We start from the raw sequence: 17,746 nt of genomic DNA, 5'->3' as shown, positions 1-17,746 counted from the left end.
CAAACACAAGGATAAACAGCAATATCATCTATTTTCACTTCTATACACGCAGACACAAAAATCCATGACAAGTGACTTTCTTGTTAGCTGTATGTGCGTAATTACTGAGCTTCCTCTTCCCTATTCTAGTGGTTACCCATGTGTCGCCACATGACAGTTACTTGCTGGGTATTGAATGTCTATTTGCACATCTTTCATCAAAAACTCCTGGCTAAAAGGTGGCTAACAACTACTTGAAATTGTGTCATATTCAACCGTTTCAGTTCACCAACCTTTCACTAGTTTGCATTTTTGCACATTAATATGAGCTTTTTTCCAAGTAAAATCTCCTGCAAAAAGTGGGCTCAAGAACATCTGGTCTGCTCAGCCATCTCTTTAATGGTTACTTAGCTGAAAAGATATTTTTGTACTCACTTCATCACTTCTGGTAACCTAATGTACTAAATTGCGAATAAGCCTGTTTGTTTTTCTCATGACATGTTAGATGCTTTTATGGATTTATAAAATCAAAAAACATACTTGCACTGCCAGACACAGGTCCAGTCATTGAAGACAGGGTGGTTCTTCTCCTCAGTCACATGGCCGTCCTCCTCCTCTATGAGGGCATCTGCCAGAGGAGGAGCCCACAGCTGGAGGCGCTCAGTTGCTGCTAGGATACGGTTCCCTGAAGTCACAAAAGTCACAAAAACACTATATTACACACCCTGTGTCCCGCGATGACTTCTACAGTACAGAGTACCCTCCCAACACCTATTTAATTATGTGTTACATGCTTTGAGACTTGTTTACATTTCTCTTTTCCTTCTGTAGATGTCTATTCAGGAAATAAAGTAATATGAAAATAATGATGTTTACTTTTTTTGCAGTTACTTGCATACAGTTTAGTAAACCGGCAGCAGTTGGATTGCTTTGTAATTGTAGTTTTTTATGCTTGTTCTATGCTAAGGTGTCAGTAGACTTTTTTACTTCCCCCACATGTGCAAGCACCGTGGGGACCATGTCCACATCTGTAACTACATCTGTCCAGTCTGCAGAAGTTTCTTGGGATGTTCGGATGATGTGACTGTCCCCCTCTGCATCAAAGTTTAATTAACTTCCATCCATCTCCACTTATCTGGGTAATAAACCTGTTAATTAATTACGAAGAGAGCAGGTAGAACAGGTTGTGGCACTTTTTGGGAAATTGAGAAGCCAAGATACACATTGCTAACAGTTCTGGTCCGAACTACAGCTATGGGTCAGTTTAATCAGTATATTAGATTTGCCCAGATTAGTAACCAGCATATCATCAAATTTGTTCTGGTTATAATAAATAAGTAAATAAACAACATTTCATGAAACATAGTTATGATAATAGTTGATTTGGTAGACCAGATCCACAGCAGCCATATACATGTACATGAGTGACCAAAGAAGCATCAAGCAGGGTGTGGGATGGGGAAGGGTTGGTTTGCTATACTGCATACACAACTCCATCTCAACACAACTCAAAAAAGCCAATATGTTGTTGTCTCTCTTTATTGTTACAGTAGGTTTCAAAGATTAATTTATTTTTACTAAAAAAAAGCAATTCCAACTGCTGTAATTAGCGTAATTCACAAATAGCAAATTAAGCATTTATTTTGATTACTTTTGAGTATTTTGCTGCTCGTTGAGGAATAACGATCATGTGCTAACATCTCTAAAAGCACCAGAGGGAACAGTATAGAGAATGAGCTACAAAACACTTAAATAGTCTCAAGCTAAGGGAGCAAGAGGTGGTGGGGCTAAAGCAACAGGGCTGTAAAACGTAACCACATGCAAATGCTGATGCTCATCACACATCATTCCACACCAGAAATATAGTTTTTCCTTTTCCTTTTTCAGACAAAGCGTGAACACAAAGCGTGGGTATACCTTGTGGGTCCCAGGCCAGGTTGTAGGTGATGGCATCAAGGAAGAACTGTCCTGTCTTTTGCCACTGATAGTTAAGCTGCTGTTAGTGGTAGGAGAGCAACACACACCATGCAATGTTATTACACACGAGTGTGATTTGAATCCGTACATGAGTCTAAAACACTGACATTTATACTAACCTTGTGGAGTTTATTTGGGTTGGTGGAAAGAGGTTCAAAGATGCAGACTGTGTTTCCATAAGAAGCAGCAATCTAAAAATAAAGAGTATTTTTCATGATCAAAACATTCCTCACCCCATCAGTGGTTCTGCACAGTCATTCCCAGAGGAGACGGGTAAATAGGGAGTGGAGCAGGATGGCAGAATATGAAGAAGAGGGCACAGCAAGATAGGTGCAAACATAGCTAACTACAACTCTTTAAGTTCAGCAAAAGACAAAAACTGTGTGTGCAAGTGGGTCTGACTGCTTAGTCAACACTTACCCTGCCAAGCTGGTGGGAGCACTCCACACAGCCGACCTGAATGTTCCCATTCTGAGCTCCAGGGATGATTTGAACACAGTCAAAGTCACTCGCCAAGATCACAACATCACATCCAGAGCCATAGGCCTGAAAAACACAGCAAGCATAACAGAAAAAATAAGAAAAGAAATCAATGGTAAGATTCAACATTAAATAAATGAAACCAAACTTTTGAAAAACATCACTAGAGAATGTTTTTTGTACAGATAAAAGCAAATGCTAAATAACAAGTCATTCATCTCTTTACTAGGGGGTCAGTCAGTCAGTCTGACCAACAACAAACCGGACTGTGCAATAACCAGGACAGTGCAATAATTATGCAATATTACACAACACTTATTCCTTTTCTATCCATATAATTCTATTCATGACACTGCACTTTTTATTTTTTATCTTTATTTTTATCTTTATATGGGTGTTTGATTTGTATATGACAGTGCTGTGTGAGTGAGATGTCAATTTCCCCGAGGGAACCTCCCAAAGGGATCAATAAAGTCGTCTGAATCTGAATCTGAACTTAAAATGGATATTCAAATGTAAATAAATGTAAATAAATGCAAAGTGTAAGTGTATGCTTGACCTTTTGTCTGCCACCAGAGAATGTTGTCCATGGAGTGACAGCAAATTTAAAACAAATCAAGTTCTGTGTCATATTTTAATGGGGGAAAGCATTTCCGGGACAAACATTCAGAGGGATGGCAGCTGTATTGAATCATACAATACTAACAGCCAAACCTGCAAAGTTCTAGATTTGGAGCACTTTGAATCTACAGTAAGTAGAGTTTAAATCAGTTCAAATCAATGTTATCTTTATTTATATAGTGTCTATTACAACACAAGTTGTCTCTTTCCGGAGACCCAAAGCATAACCCCCTAGCATTTATTACTTAAACTGCGGCAGGTAAAAACTCCTCTAGCGGGAAAAAGACCTTAAGCTAAACAGTGGCAAGAAAAAATTCCCCTTTAAGATGGAAGAAACCTTGAGCAGAACCTGGATCATAAGAGGGGACCTTCCTCCCAGGTAGTTTACTATGATGCACATCAGAGACGGCTGAGAGACTATACAATACATTACTATCATAGTAAGAAGCACTAAAAGGCATTAAGTAGTTTAAAAGATGGCATTAAAAATCTATTTTACTGTACAGCTACGTGTAGCAAGAAACATTGTAATCTTTCAGCCACAAACCCCAATAATTAAAGCACATATTACTTCAGTACATGCTATTTTACAAGAGGAAGGCTCGTTGAATTACCCTGCTGTCAGCTGTGTTTTTTGTTCCCACTAGATTTGACTACTTTTGAAATTCCCTCTAGCAACTTCTTTTTTTTCTAAACAAAGCACACAGAGGAAGTATCTTTCCTGTCTGTGAAACAGGTCAAAATGGACGAAAAGGCATTCTCTGGTAAAGCTGAAAAATGCATGACCATGCAGGACGTCAAGCATTTCACTTGTGAAATAAAAGAAAAAGCATCAACTTATAAACCTGATTGTGACCCAATTCAAATTGTACTATTTTTATAAATGTAATTATTGATTTTTATGTCATAAAATGTACCATTCACTCAAGAGTAAAACATGAGATGTTTTTTTTAATATAAAGGTGGCGAAGGTGGCAAAAACTGTTTATGAGCCAAATGAAATCCAACCACACATACACATGAGAAACACAGGGCGAGTCGGAACAGAAAGTGATGCTTGCGGTGTTGTATTTCTGAGGCAATCATTTGCATCCACTTCAGTAAAAGATAAACAGTTGGTGGTCTTGACTCCTGCATAATGGCACAGCATTCGAATGTTGTGCTCCTCGAGTAAAATGCTGAAGATTTATCATTATGTATGTGTTATATTGCATCAGAAATAGATATAAACAGCGACAATTGCACAGATCGCTGTGCTACCACAATAATGAAAGCAATAACATGAGACTTGCAGTTGACGTAAGACAGCTTGATGATTACAAATATCTGAGCTTGGTGAAAAAGATCATTATTATTTTACACATTTACTCATCAACTTTGTTTAAAAAAAAAAAAAAAAAAAAAAAGAGAAGAAGCCATTTTGAACTTTAAATAAAATGAAAAATATTTGTTTTTCCATTTTTCCTTGGGGACCTAAGTGTTGAGATAGAGTTTGAGTTTGCTAAAATTGAGATTGAAGACAAAAATAGAGCACAAAATCTTCAGCAAGTTATCTTGTTTTGATAACAATGATAAACTAAAATTTGAACTGATAATCAAACTTAAATGATTGCATCGCCCACATTAGAAGGGTTAATTATGGGCACAACATAGAAACATAAAGACGCCAAAAAAAAAAAAAAAAAGAAACTGGGATGCTGTGGAACTGAAAAAATATAAATAACCTATTGATGCAATAAATAAACAGATATTTCCTACTCTCTTTGGAGAGAGCTGTGTTAAGATTTTGAGCGTTGGGTGGAAGGTAAATTGATACAAGAATAGTTTATGTGAGCTGGCTTCCAAGCCCAGACTGGCAGCAATGGCAGCAGCACCTGCGAGACAGGCAAGTTGCCTTCACGGCAACAGAACAGTCAGCCTGACGGCTTGCATCTTTCATTATTCAGGAGAACAGGAGGAGAGGCTGAGATCTGCTGGGTCACACAACAGTACAAGACAAACCACACTGGTATACTGAAGACTGCCATTGGTCCAAAGATAATATTAAACAAGATCTGTTTGACCAAGACGTAGCAGATAGTAAAGGAGGTGCGGTGTGCGTTTTGCCATTACTGCGGCATTGGATCCTGCACATTATAGCAGAAATGAAAAGCGGTCACCGTCACGCACTGTCTAGGACTGCTGTGCACTTGTCTCCCTCATTCATTCACAAACACCCCCACACACACACACACACACACACACACAGGAATATGTGAGCTCAATTTGCCACCCTTCCCGGCAAGATGATTTGAACCTCGAAGGACCTTGAGCTAGCAAGCTTTGCTGTTACTGCCTTCAAAACAATGACTGTCATCATTGCTCTATTTTTTTGGTTTGGACGTTTGTCTGTGTCCTCTTATCATCTAGAAACCCTCATAAACATACACACAAAGAATATTAGGATACTGTGGAAGGGAGCCAGAGGATATTTCATTAGCAAAGACAGTAGCATTATATTACTGACAGGCAGCATCATTTGATATTTGAAGAGCAGTTTGCCTTTGTTATGTTTTTAGTACAGCTTATGCAAAGAACATGACTGACAGGGCTTTTCTATGTACATGATACCAAACAGACCTTTTTTTTTCCAGCCAGCTGACCTTTAAAAAGTAAACAGAGAAGTGAGGTCCATCCATGTAGGAAGAGACAATTAAAATGTGAAATTAATACATTACAAGTAATACACTAACAATCAAAACATTTAGAGTCAGTATCTGAAGCATAACCATCCAGTTGCTAAATCCGAGCCATTCTGAAGTTACAATCACATCAAAAAAAGGTCAGTTGATTATACCACCAACGCTGCTGTTTTTGGATAAATAGTCAATCTCTGTTGAGAAAGTATTTAAATTACCATTTATCAGCTACAAATTCTGGAAAATCTAATTATATCATTTGAAAGGGGGCTTCAAGTAATGACAATATTGCATTTTGAGGTACAACCTGTAAAGAAAAAAGATAATCCTGACAAATCTGAAGAAAAAAAAATCCTAAGTGAATCAACAACCTGTCTGAATTTTTTCAGCTCAACTCTGGAATTCCCATGTATCTTTCTTTTAAAAGCTCAGTCAGCATAGTCAAACGCTGGTTTACTGAAAGATAGTAGAGGCATCCAGATGATCTCAATACTGTCGTCGTACTGCTCTAGATCTACTCAAATGAACATGTTGCTAATTATTGGGCCTCTTGGCTGCTATTTGCAATATGATAAAACACCATGATGGAAATGTAACTGCTTTAGAGACCACAAAAACACATTTTAGAGGAACACATTTCAGAGGAAATGAATGAATGCAGTCATGTGCCATGATAATGAAAGTAGATAAGAGGAAGGGAGTGATAGATCACTTATGCATTCATTCCATCAGTTATCACTTCTTCCTCCTGCCTAACGCAATCATAGAAACATGTTAGCATTAATTATCAAGTTAATGTTTACGCAAGTTAGCAGGGTCTCTCATATTTCTAAACATGAATTGATCAGTTCTGGCTTGTTAGTGTTTTGTTGGTCTTTAGCAGTTTATCCCTGCTAAAAGCCTTTACCTTGTACTTTGAACCTTCCTGCGACAGTCATATCATAAAGGCCTTGCTATATTCAGGAGCATGACTGCAATTACACAGTAAACATTCAGAAGCAACTATTCAAATTCTTGGTCATTATCTAAAAAACTTAATCAAAGCAGCTGTCAGACTGGCTACCTTAAATACTCCTATAGGTCAATAAATCTATCTTCTATGGATCTACCATCTATTGAACACACGGTGATTCAACTTCACCAGTTTTGGTCTGATTGGAACTGACTAGTATGAGTTGAGAGCAGTTAGGTAAAGTAAAAGCATGAGCTTAGAGCTTGGAAGACAGAGGAATACAAATCTTTATTTTTTGTTTTTTCTGTAAGATCATCATGATTATGCAGTCACATGTTATGGAGGATTGTCACTGTAAGCACAGAATAGCAAGGAAATCAATTTCTTTAACCTAAAAGATAAAAATAACTCATTAAGGAACAACAGCCGAAATGTTTTCAACAACAGATTTAAAAGCAACCCTTGAAATCAGCATTACCCTGCTGAATTCAGTGTTACGTAGCTAACAAAGGCAAAAAGGCTGAAACTAATGGAGTTCACAAACTGCAGCCTTTGATACCATTCATTGTTGATTAACTTAATGTACAAGTTGATTATAAGGAAAAAGATCGACACCAGCCAAAATTTGCATTGGGAGGTCAATACCTTCATGGAAACTGCAAACCTGAATCAACAGTGAAACTTGTAATCGTTGTATCTCTTGTTACAAAGCTAATGAAGACACAGAGGTCAATGAAGATGTTTCTTATGCTTCATTATCTCTGATTAGAAGAAGCTAACACCATCATTTACATACAGAATAGTAAATGGCCAAAGCACTTAAAGTCCAGACTTCACAAGTCCCCCAAACAAAAATGTACCAGAAAATCATGTCTACCTTCATCCAATCTTTATTAATATTTTAGATTTTGTGGCACACACACGTTGGTTGTGTCTGAATTCTTCACAGAGTTAAAAAATTCAACACAAAGCTTACAATTTATTCTGCCCACTTGCTTAAATTATGCATGTAAGATATGTATGCAGAGAGTTAGAACAGCAGACCAGGTTTTTCTCCCCGAAGCATGAAGTGCACTTGCTCCAAGATATTCACAAAGTTGCACTTCCCAGATTAAAAACAATCTGATATATAGCACTGGCTCTTCTGTGAAGCAGGCTGTGAGATAACTGCATGGGGTCTATATAGTGCAGCATGGAAGAAAAATATCTCTGCTATCTTTATGGTTAGATGAAGTGTAATAAACTGCTCCACATTTTCTGTTAAATTTCGTTCAAACCATAGAAAACGCACACAAAAAGAAGCGTTCTGTAATCTAGTGTAGTAAAGCTCCTTAATTATTAATTATTGTAAATATGCAGCGGAATCATCTACTGATGAAAAGTTACAAAAACATTGCATCTCTAAAAATAATACAATTTAGACAAATGTGGAGCCTTCATTTTATGTCTCTCGCTTTCATACTTGTTTCTTGTGGTTTATATTCTATTATTACCAAATCATGTATCTGCAGCTCTGCATATCAACTCCACAAGGCTGCTTTTAGACACACAAATGGCATGAACAGAGGTCAAGAGGGTAAAAGATCTTAAACTGGTCTCTCTAGCCATCCCTGTCACAATGTCAAGACATGTAACAACTGTTTGATGATTTCCCCTGATTTAGAACAGACTGAGAATTTCACAAAATCCAGTTACTAAGGATGAAACCACATTTTTTTTATTTCACTATGTACTTCTTGACTATTCATTTTCTCAATGTATGTTTATGGATAGAAACTGTTGTGACAATGGACTTGAAATGCAAAACCAGCATCCATTAGCCCACTTAACTGGCAACAACAGAACACATGCAATTCACCTTAGATAAATGTTTCTGTATGTCCGAGGAAAAAGGTGTGTGTGAAACACTGTGTGGGGCATCCTTGTGCTTGTGCACTCATAAGTGCTCTAGGTCACATATGAGTCTGTGTGCGTTTGTGTATTTTCAGGGTCTGACCCCGGAGCCCTAAGGGCGTCAGTATGAGTGTAAATATATTGGACATGATGTGTAGTGCTCTTCAGATAGACACAAACAGAAAACACCAGGCACAGAAACTGGGCCCTTGTGGCAACTTGCAAGGCTTTAGCTTCACAACCATCCATGTTTCTTGTGCTTCACGTACAACATCATCATGTTCATATATAAACTTCCTTCATTCGGAGCCATGTTAGAGCAAAGAGGGTTAGGGTTACTGCCTATTACTATAATTTCAACAGTGACTGATGAGAGAATTAACTACTCCACTATATTTTAGCAGACTGGGAAATCTAGGCAGCAGGAACAGAGCGAACCAAGAGCTGGCAGCCATTAAACAAGCTCAGTGGTCCCAGCATGAGGGATGTGTTGAGATGCTACATAGCAGCTGAACAATGTGTGTGCCAGAATCAGCGGACTAGAAGTCAGTTAAGTTGCATTTTTATATGAAATCACACAACACTGATATTCAAATTAACAGTATTTTAGAGAATATTTCTGATATGATTTTAGATCCGCTTTTTATGGCTTTTGTTAGAAGATATAAGCACACAACTATACATATGAAGCCATAAATCATCTTTTGCTCACAGTATTGAGAGCCTAGTCAGAATTCCCCTTCAGCTGATGTATTTTAATGCAAAAGAGCCAACATATTAGTTTGTTAAGAACCATTCTGTAGTGTACACACCAATACACCAGGCCATGTATTGTGGCACTGAATGTATTATTGACTTGGCTCCCCTATCCTATCAACTTGAGGCACAAAAAGACATTTTGGGAAGCTGCCAGACCTTAGACAGACAAATTGATTTTCTCTCTTTCTCTCTCTCTTCACAACCTAAGAGGTCAACACATCACATACACTGAGCGTGGCTTTATCAGCATGCTTGCATACAGTTCAAATCAGAATGATTGATGCCACACATCAGCGTATACATTGATAAAAGGATATAGACAAGGGCGTAGGTTTGCATAGGGACGGTAGGGACATAACACTACCAACTTTTCAGGAGGCTCAAATTGTCCCCACATACTTTTAAGCAACCTTATTTGCATCATATAATGAGTTCAGATATATAAGTAATTTAGATTGTCTTCCCAAATGTTGTAAGGATAGAATTGACCCTATCATTATCAAGTGAATTATTTTCATTATGTTCAGACTTACATTTACCCCTTTTCACTTGCTGAATGTGCCGGTCCATTTTTTTTTCCTCAAACGCACGTTTGATTGGCTGATGACTTGACCATTTTTTCCATAATTGCTCAACCCACTGATGCATTTTAGAGATGAAAATAAGGGAGAAGAAGGTGAAAGAGGCAACCAATTAAAGCAATGTATTACTCGTGTGGTGAAGGACAATGTAGGCCAACATGTAGTTCCTTATATAGGTTAAGTAGTAGGTAAGAGACTATTAATACGTTTGTATTTATTGTGTATGTTAATATAATTTAAGTTATGTTCAAATATTGTAATTTAAATTGCTAATAAAATCCTGGAATATTCTGGATGTTTTCAAAATGTTTCTTTAGTAGTTTTTGAAAACAAAGGTTTGAATCGAACCGTGTATCAGGTGAACCAATACACATGAAAGTTAGTATAAGTCAATACAGATTTATTTTGCATTGATCATTTAGCCTATCAATTAATTAGGTTCATATTTGTGACAAATGTAGCCCCGACCCCTGTTCACCCAATCTGTTTGGTCTTATTAATGTCCCGTCCCCAGCAAAAAGTACATGCAGGTTAATACCAATGTTGAGACCAAACCTACGCCCTTGGATATAGAAAGGATGTAAAGCCTACCTACAAGGGCATATCGTGTTTTAGTCATATTAACCAATGTAAAACTGGTGAAACCTACAGTAGCCCCACGTTTTGGAGTCCATTATTGTGCACAACGACCCCCTCCATTGAGCCTTTTAGCACATGTCTCCATATAAGGCTCTCTACGTCACGGCTGGTGCAGCTGATGCTGCGAGGAGCGATGATCCGTGAGGAGGATTTAACGCCAAATGGTAGCGAGCTCAGCCACTCCAGCAAGCAGGCAGGAGGGGAAAAACATGCTTTTTAAATCTGTAATTTTTACGCAAATGATGCCATAACACATTATCAGCAAAAGTTAGACGTGAGCTTGCAATACGTGATCGCCCCAGACTAGTAAATGTTTTCTCCCCATAATGTGGCCTGGCCGAGGGATTCCCTTGCTTGCAGTAATTGTTACGATATGAGCTCTAGCTAAAGGTCATCGGGATAGTCATCCTGCGTTGTGTTTGGGTCGATAAATACCGAAGAGGTTGTCGTAAATACCAGCTGCAGACCTGTGCGGGGCGTTATAGCTCGTCATTGACTGGCTGTCAGAGTAAATCGACGCAGGGTCTACGCCGTAGGGTACGGCGTAGGGTACGCGGCGACGCGCACCGTACGATGTGCGTCGCCGCGTACCCTACGCCTGCGTCGGTGTAACGCGGAACCATAAATCAGCCTCAAATGGGACCCGGGCTGGTGTGGTTCCACCTCGGGGTGTGAGTGTGTTCAACCGGGCCGGCTCGGGTTTAAACCCGGGTTAAGCCCCGGGTTTAAGCCCGGGTTTTGGCTCGTGTTTAGCCCGGGTTTTACCTCGTGAGCCGGCTATCCTGCTAGCTTAGCTTCAAAAGGGTGTCATCTTGTTCAACGTGATGTCAAAATAAAACCTCACCGTGAAGGGAATGTCATTCACGCTCCCCACCGAGTAGCAGCAGTCTCCCGGGTTCACCGCCCCCGTCAGCACCTGGTGCAGATGCATGTTCCTCCTAGTTTTTTAGCAGCAGCAGAGGGATTTTTTCTTTTTTCTTTTTTTAATAATTAAAAACAAGTCCACCCTCTCGGTTTCTCCATCTAGCAGCGACCGGGAATCCCATCATCATCGACGTCGTTGTCTTCCTCCACGAACAGCAGGATTGCGGGGAAAACTGTGCTCGACGACCCCGTGCAATTGTAATTCATCCAGTCCTGACACGTAAAAAAAAGCTGCCCGTCAGCCGCCCCTGGCTGTCAACATCATCCTCACGATTACCCGTGAGAGCCGAGCAGAGCCGAGCAGGATCTCTGCAGCGATCCCGACGTGCGCGCTCACGACGGGCGCGTTCACGACGCTGCCGAGGCACGACTGGACGACCATAGATCTGCGCCATGTAAAATGAATGAATACTTTATTACAGACTGAAAATGTTCCATTAAAATACATAAAAATTACAGGTCACACATTAAAATACATGCAAACATCTGTTCCAATGTTCTATAGTCCAGATGTGTACCTTGTATCCAGTACTCGAGTTGTAAAAAAAAAAAAAAAAATCAGGGGGGGTGGTGGATTTTATCATATGGGGACAGATAATTTGTGCTGATTACAAATAATATAATATATTACAAATAATAGCAGTGACCAAAACACCTGCAGAAATACTGCAGGAATGACATAGCAGCAGTTAAATGCAGCCTTCTGTAAGCTTTAAATATCCACTGGGCTTACATCAAATACATCAAAACACAACAATAAAAAACACTTTTCTGAACTTATCAATATGCCTCTGTCCTTCACAGGATAAGTAAAATGGATCACTGCAAAAACTCAAAATTTATAGAATATTTGTCTTATTTCTAGTTAAAATGTCTCATTTTAGTAAAAAAAATCTCATTACACTTAAAAACAGACTCGTCACTGGAAAAAACAACAATTTTCACCTGTTGCAAGTAGATTTCCACTTGAAATAAGTAGAAAAATCTGCCAGTGGAACAAGATTTTTTTGCTTGTAATAAGAAGATAAATCTTGTCCCACTGGCAGATTTTCCTACTTACTTCAAGTGAAAATTTACTTGTAACACAGGTATTGTCAGGTATTGTCAAATAAGTTATTTTTCTGATGTTAATTTTCTGGTGATGACTATAAATGTTAAAAAGCAGTAATACCACATTCATTGATGAAATTACATAAGGGATGGAAAGGGGGGATGGCAGTTTTACAGGGCAGTTTTAAAGTGCTTGCACCTGTCCATCTTGGAAGCTTAAGGAGGATCCTGAACGCATCATTATATGCTACCTGCACCTTCTTTAGCTTGGCGGTGGTATAATTACACCAAAGGTGAGCTGTGTAAAGAGGTGTACAATAGGCCCTGAATAGATTTACCTTAACATCAGCTGTGCACATATGGAATTTATGGGCAAGCATATTGGCCTGAGCATAGAGTTTACAGCACTGATGCTGGATGTCATCATCATATCCTCATTTATGATTAGACCCAAATACCGTACTCTCTTAACAACTTCTAAGGGGCGGTCAGACAGTAAGAATGGGGGAAACTTTTGTTTCTGATCCTCCTTAGCTTTAACAATCAGAATAACACTCTTAGGGTTAAACACAATGTCATACTGGACTCCATAGCTAGAGCACACTTTAAGCAGTTGCTGTAGACTTGAACATTTACCCTTTTGAATTACATTTGGACCGGGCGTATTTTTTAAATGACTAAGACATTAATTCACTTTGTTGTGTCAGTGTTTAGAATTAAATGTAAACTGCGTTTTGATATTGAACGCACTGCTCCTCTGGCACGATGTGTAACTGTTCTAGCAATAAAAGATCTATATTTGTGTGGTAACATTGTATGTGGATTTGAGTTCATTGATCATAAGCGTGGGACAGGTAGTGAAATCACGAGGGATTGTGTAAACTATCAAAAGAGAAAAACAGAGGAATTGAAATAGCCTTAACATTCTGAAAAAGACATGGTCCAGTCAAATGAATTTCGAAATTGAACTGCTGGGATGTTGTTGTTTTTTTTTTTTTTTTTTTTTTTTTTTCATTTGTGGCCTGACGTCCAAATGAGAAAAAAACATCTATATGCATAAAAAAAAAACAATCAAATGAGTATCCAATGTCAAAGAAGAAAAAATATGCTTATATAAATTCATTAATTTTCTAGACTGCTTCATCTTTAACATCACTCAAAGCCATTTAGATACATTTTCAGATGTGATAATCACCACTGAGGAATGATAATCTGAAAAATAACAAAGTATGACCCGGTCACCTTTTCTCTCTTCTCTTGTGTTCTCAGTTTAAAAAAATGACAATTAATGATCTGCTTGAGCAGCAGCGATATAAACAGTGGAATGTAAAGAGGATCATTGGGAAATATAATTTGAAGACTGTGGTCAGTGTTTCAGCAGCACTAACATACACATTTTCATTTCATTATCATGCTTGACTCAAAGTGCATAATGAGCAATAAGTGTTATAAGCGCACTGTGAAGGGCAGCTGTGGCCCTATTCCATAACGTGGTGGAGCACGGCTCATCTTGACTGTTTTAACTGATAATTTTCTTAAGTACCACCAAAGTTGTGGCTTCTGTAGAGCTGAGCAAATACCTGATACTGATCTGACATCTATACAAGCCATCCAAAAGTCATGCAGAATCATCGCTGGATGTAACAGCAACATTTCCTCAGCAGCTATGAAGGCTGTGAAGTCATACACTGTACACTTGTGAGAAAATGTTTTGCATATCTTTGCGCAGAGTTTACAATTCTGTGAGAAAGGATTGCAATGCATAAGACATTCATATCACATCTTTACCCCAGAATGCGTAGTCATGTGCATGAATAATGAATCCACGAATACATTTATAAACTGTAATAATCCTGTATTGGTGTTTTTGGGTTGTTTTTTTCTCTGCTGACTGGAAGTGAGCTCTGCGCTGCAAAGTTCTTAATATCATCCTGAAAAGATGTCAAGCAGCTTTTCACTCAAAGTTGGTTTCATACTAATGAAATGCGAGGCCTGCTCTACATAACTGGGAAAGCTTTGTTAACTATGTCAGTGTCACCACGGATTTATGCAGTGCTGCAGTGATAAGCAGTTGATCCCACCTATGCTGAGGGAATCCTGACTGCAATGAAAGAGGAAGTAGAGAAGAATAAAGTCGATTTGACTGGAGTCGTGCTGTAACAACATTCAAAAAAGCTGTATTGCAAGCATTCTTGTGTGTGTTTGGTCATACTTGTATCACCAAAAGAGATTCTGATTAGGGTGAAAATTCCACTGGTGCTTCAACTTGACCAAGTTTGACCAAGTTTCATGAGATTCTGCTGTAGCTGTTGTGTCACCATGCTAATGAACAGCCTGACATTTCTGGATCAGCTCAATATACTGTGATTCTTTTTAAAAACAGACCATCATACTGTTTGCTTGACTATATTTTAGCAGAGCAATATTAAATCAGCAAAGAAATAAGCTTTTAAACTATTATTCAGGAAGTTTAATGCTCTTTGGATGGCCCTCATTGGATTTTCAGTTTCAGTAAAACACCAGAAGACACAGAAAACAATGATTTCCACGACTCACATTTCATAGAAAACAGACAATGAACCAGACCTAATTGAACTTCACTATGACTGTCTCCCATTTCCTTATCTGTGCTCATCCATCTCACTGGTGTGATTAAGTGGAGCACACAGCCACAACACTGCCTATGCTCCTTCCCTTTTGTACCCCTTTTTAAAATGTAGCACTCGCTCATTCGCTCTTCTTAGATAAATGATGAGATGGGTGCATGTGGGGGATACATAGCCAACCATTACAGCAATGGCCTAGTTTTTTTTTTTTTTAACCCAGTGACATCATCAGGCAGGACTGGCCTCCCAGCCACCATGACACACAGGACAAACTGTGAGGCGGAAGCCCAGAGAGGATGTGGCACGTACGCACAGACTGTGTCAACAGCAATGGCGAGACAAAATCCTCGTGTTGAACCTCGTGTCTGTTCGTTTAGTATCTGGCGACTTCCATTTTTTTGAACTACAAGTGTAAAACTTTAAAGTTGTCATATACTGGCCAACAGTGATTGTTATACACAAAGAAAAACTAGTATCATATGTGCTGAATGAACATATGATACTGAACATATCATGATAAACATATGATACATATGATGATTTTTTTATGTCTTGTATGTGCTTGCACAAAGGATTTTAACATCTTGTCCTGTGTTTTGGAAACTAAAAAATATTGATTGATTGTGGATTAATCACTATGCTTCATTATCAATATGTTTTTTTAACATTAAAAATTATAGAAGAAAGAAAGAGATCACTGGAATCGTTTGTAGGAAGCAGTAGTCCTTGAAAAGCATCATAAATCAGCAGCAAAATCCATGCTCAGCATTATGTAACCCAGAGAGCCATCCAGTTAATTGAAATCCAGTGAAATCCTGCCAAAAATCTGTCTTGTTCATCTTCTTTGTCTTTGAGGAGTTTAAAAGGGGAGACTGCTGCAAGGGAAAGTGACTGAGATGGTGAGTGCATCCTCTTCGGCTAAAGTCTTCAAACTCTTATCTTTAACTTAACAGGTAATCTTGCTCATATATCTAATTTTAGGCATTATGCATGCCAAACCATATTCATTAACCTAGAGGGAATTAGATGGACAGTTTCATGCAGATTCCATGCAAGTTTGTTTATGTATGTCTGTCCATGAAGAGGACATCCACTTGACATTAAAAGGGAGTAGAGACCACTGAGATTACAGAACAGACAGAAAACCATAAAAATCAATTCATATGCAGAGGTTTCTGAACAGAAGTATATTTGTAAAGAAGACTTGTTTACAAGTGTCCATAGCACAAAGACAGAGAGAGTGGATGGACAGTGTGAATTATTATCTACTGTATGTCTTGATATTGCATAAAGCTTTGAGGAAGGTTGACGTCTGTTTGAAGTCCCTCCAGTGGCACTGGTAGACAAGGCTTTGATCTGCAGAGAACAGAATTAAATGCATTACAGATTTTCTCATTTCATGGATGGCTGCGTGCTGGAGGGAGTTATAGTCGCCCTGAGGTGCAAAACATTATGCTCCAAAGGCCAATGGAACTTCCACAATACTCCTAAATTAATGTAAAAGAACTAGAGATGAAATATAATGTATTATAAATGATTATTATTATCTAGAATATCAATACATTTTGATGATACTTTCAGGTTTTTTTGCTTTAAAAAGGGTCGGCACAGGGGACCACCATGTTCCACAGATTGATGCGGCTTAGACTTTTATTTTATTTACCGTATTTGGATTTGGGTTTGGCAGTATTAGTGGCTGGGTTCAGGGGTGGGGACACATCCAACAATCTTCTGGTTGAAGGGGAACCCACTACACCCCAGGCAACCCAACCATAATATGTTGATAAACAGAGGTAAGCACTATAGTTTCAGTCAGTGGTATCTTTTCTTCTACAGAGCAATAAAATCCTTTGCACAAATGTTCTGCAGCCCTGAAAATGTCTAGGTTACAGTGTGTAAATGCAAATGTTTTTTGTGTGGAGTTAGCCATGCAGTTTCAGAAAAGAGTTGATTGAGTTTATGTGTCAACACAGCAGGCAGTTGTCTAGCGACTTCATAGAGTGAGTTTGCACAATGCGATCTGCTGCATCATACTGTTTTCTGCTGTGGTTTACGGGTTCAGTTTGTTTAGGGTTTTCTTTTCGTCTCGTTTTCTTGGCTCTCCTGTTCTGGTTTTGTTTTATTTACTGGCTGTTTCTTTTGAAAGTTTGTTCAGGGTTGGTTTTGTCCCCTTCTTTTTCTCTGCTAGTCTATCTTGTTCTAAACCAGGATTGTTATTCCTAGTTATTGTGTTACTCTTGTTGTTTTTTGAACCCTGACTCTTCTGTGGCACATTTTCTTTTAAATAACTTTTTTTGTTCCTCCAGATCTCTTGCGTCTGTATCCTTCCCTCACCACTATATAACAGTTTGGCATTGTCTTGCTGAAATAAACGAAAACATCTCTTAAAAACAATCTAAATGTCCAATGCTCTGAAATGGTCCATGTCATGAGATGAAATGCAAGTGTGTCTGTCTGGATGACTGTCTGCCTATCAGTTTGTTGGGACACCACATAACCTATTGAGCCCGTGTGAATCATACCCATGTCTCTGGATTCAAAGGGTTCTTGGGTTCTTGGAAGGGTTCAAAACTGTGTCTAATTGACCTTTGGGCAGGTGGGATAGTG

The 17,746-nt window shown here is 38.7% G+C and overlaps 1 protein-coding gene across 4 annotated transcripts in view; it reads right to left on the bottom strand.

The window, feature by feature from the left end:
* The window catches only part of dmxl2 (Dmx-like 2), a 46,504-nt gene extending 34,713 nt beyond the window's left edge, over positions 1–11,791 (bottom strand). For all 4 annotated transcript variants that reach the window (XM_061740200.1, XM_061740207.1, XM_061740215.1 and 1 more), the window contains exons 1-5: positions 11,404–11,791; positions 2,377–2,502; positions 2,076–2,147; positions 1,897–1,975; positions 520–664 (exon numbers count right to left, since the gene is read on the bottom strand). In XM_061740200.1, coding sequence (XP_061596184.1) covers positions 520–664; positions 1,897–1,975; positions 2,076–2,147; positions 2,377–2,502; positions 11,404–11,490 — 509 coding nt within the window. In that variant the 5' untranslated portion in view covers positions 11,491–11,791. The remainder of the gene's footprint in view (positions 1–519; positions 665–1,896; positions 1,976–2,075; positions 2,148–2,376; positions 2,503–11,403) is intronic.
* Between the last annotated feature and the right edge of the window lie 5,955 nt (positions 11,792–17,746).

This window comes from Cololabis saira, chromosome 2 (assembly GCF_033807715.1).
Source record: "Cololabis saira isolate AMF1-May2022 chromosome 2, fColSai1.1, whole genome shotgun sequence".
Classification (NCBI taxonomy): Eukaryota; Metazoa; Chordata; class Actinopteri; order Beloniformes; family Belonidae; genus Cololabis; species Cololabis saira.
This window is presented reverse-complemented; position numbering and strand designations above follow the sequence as displayed.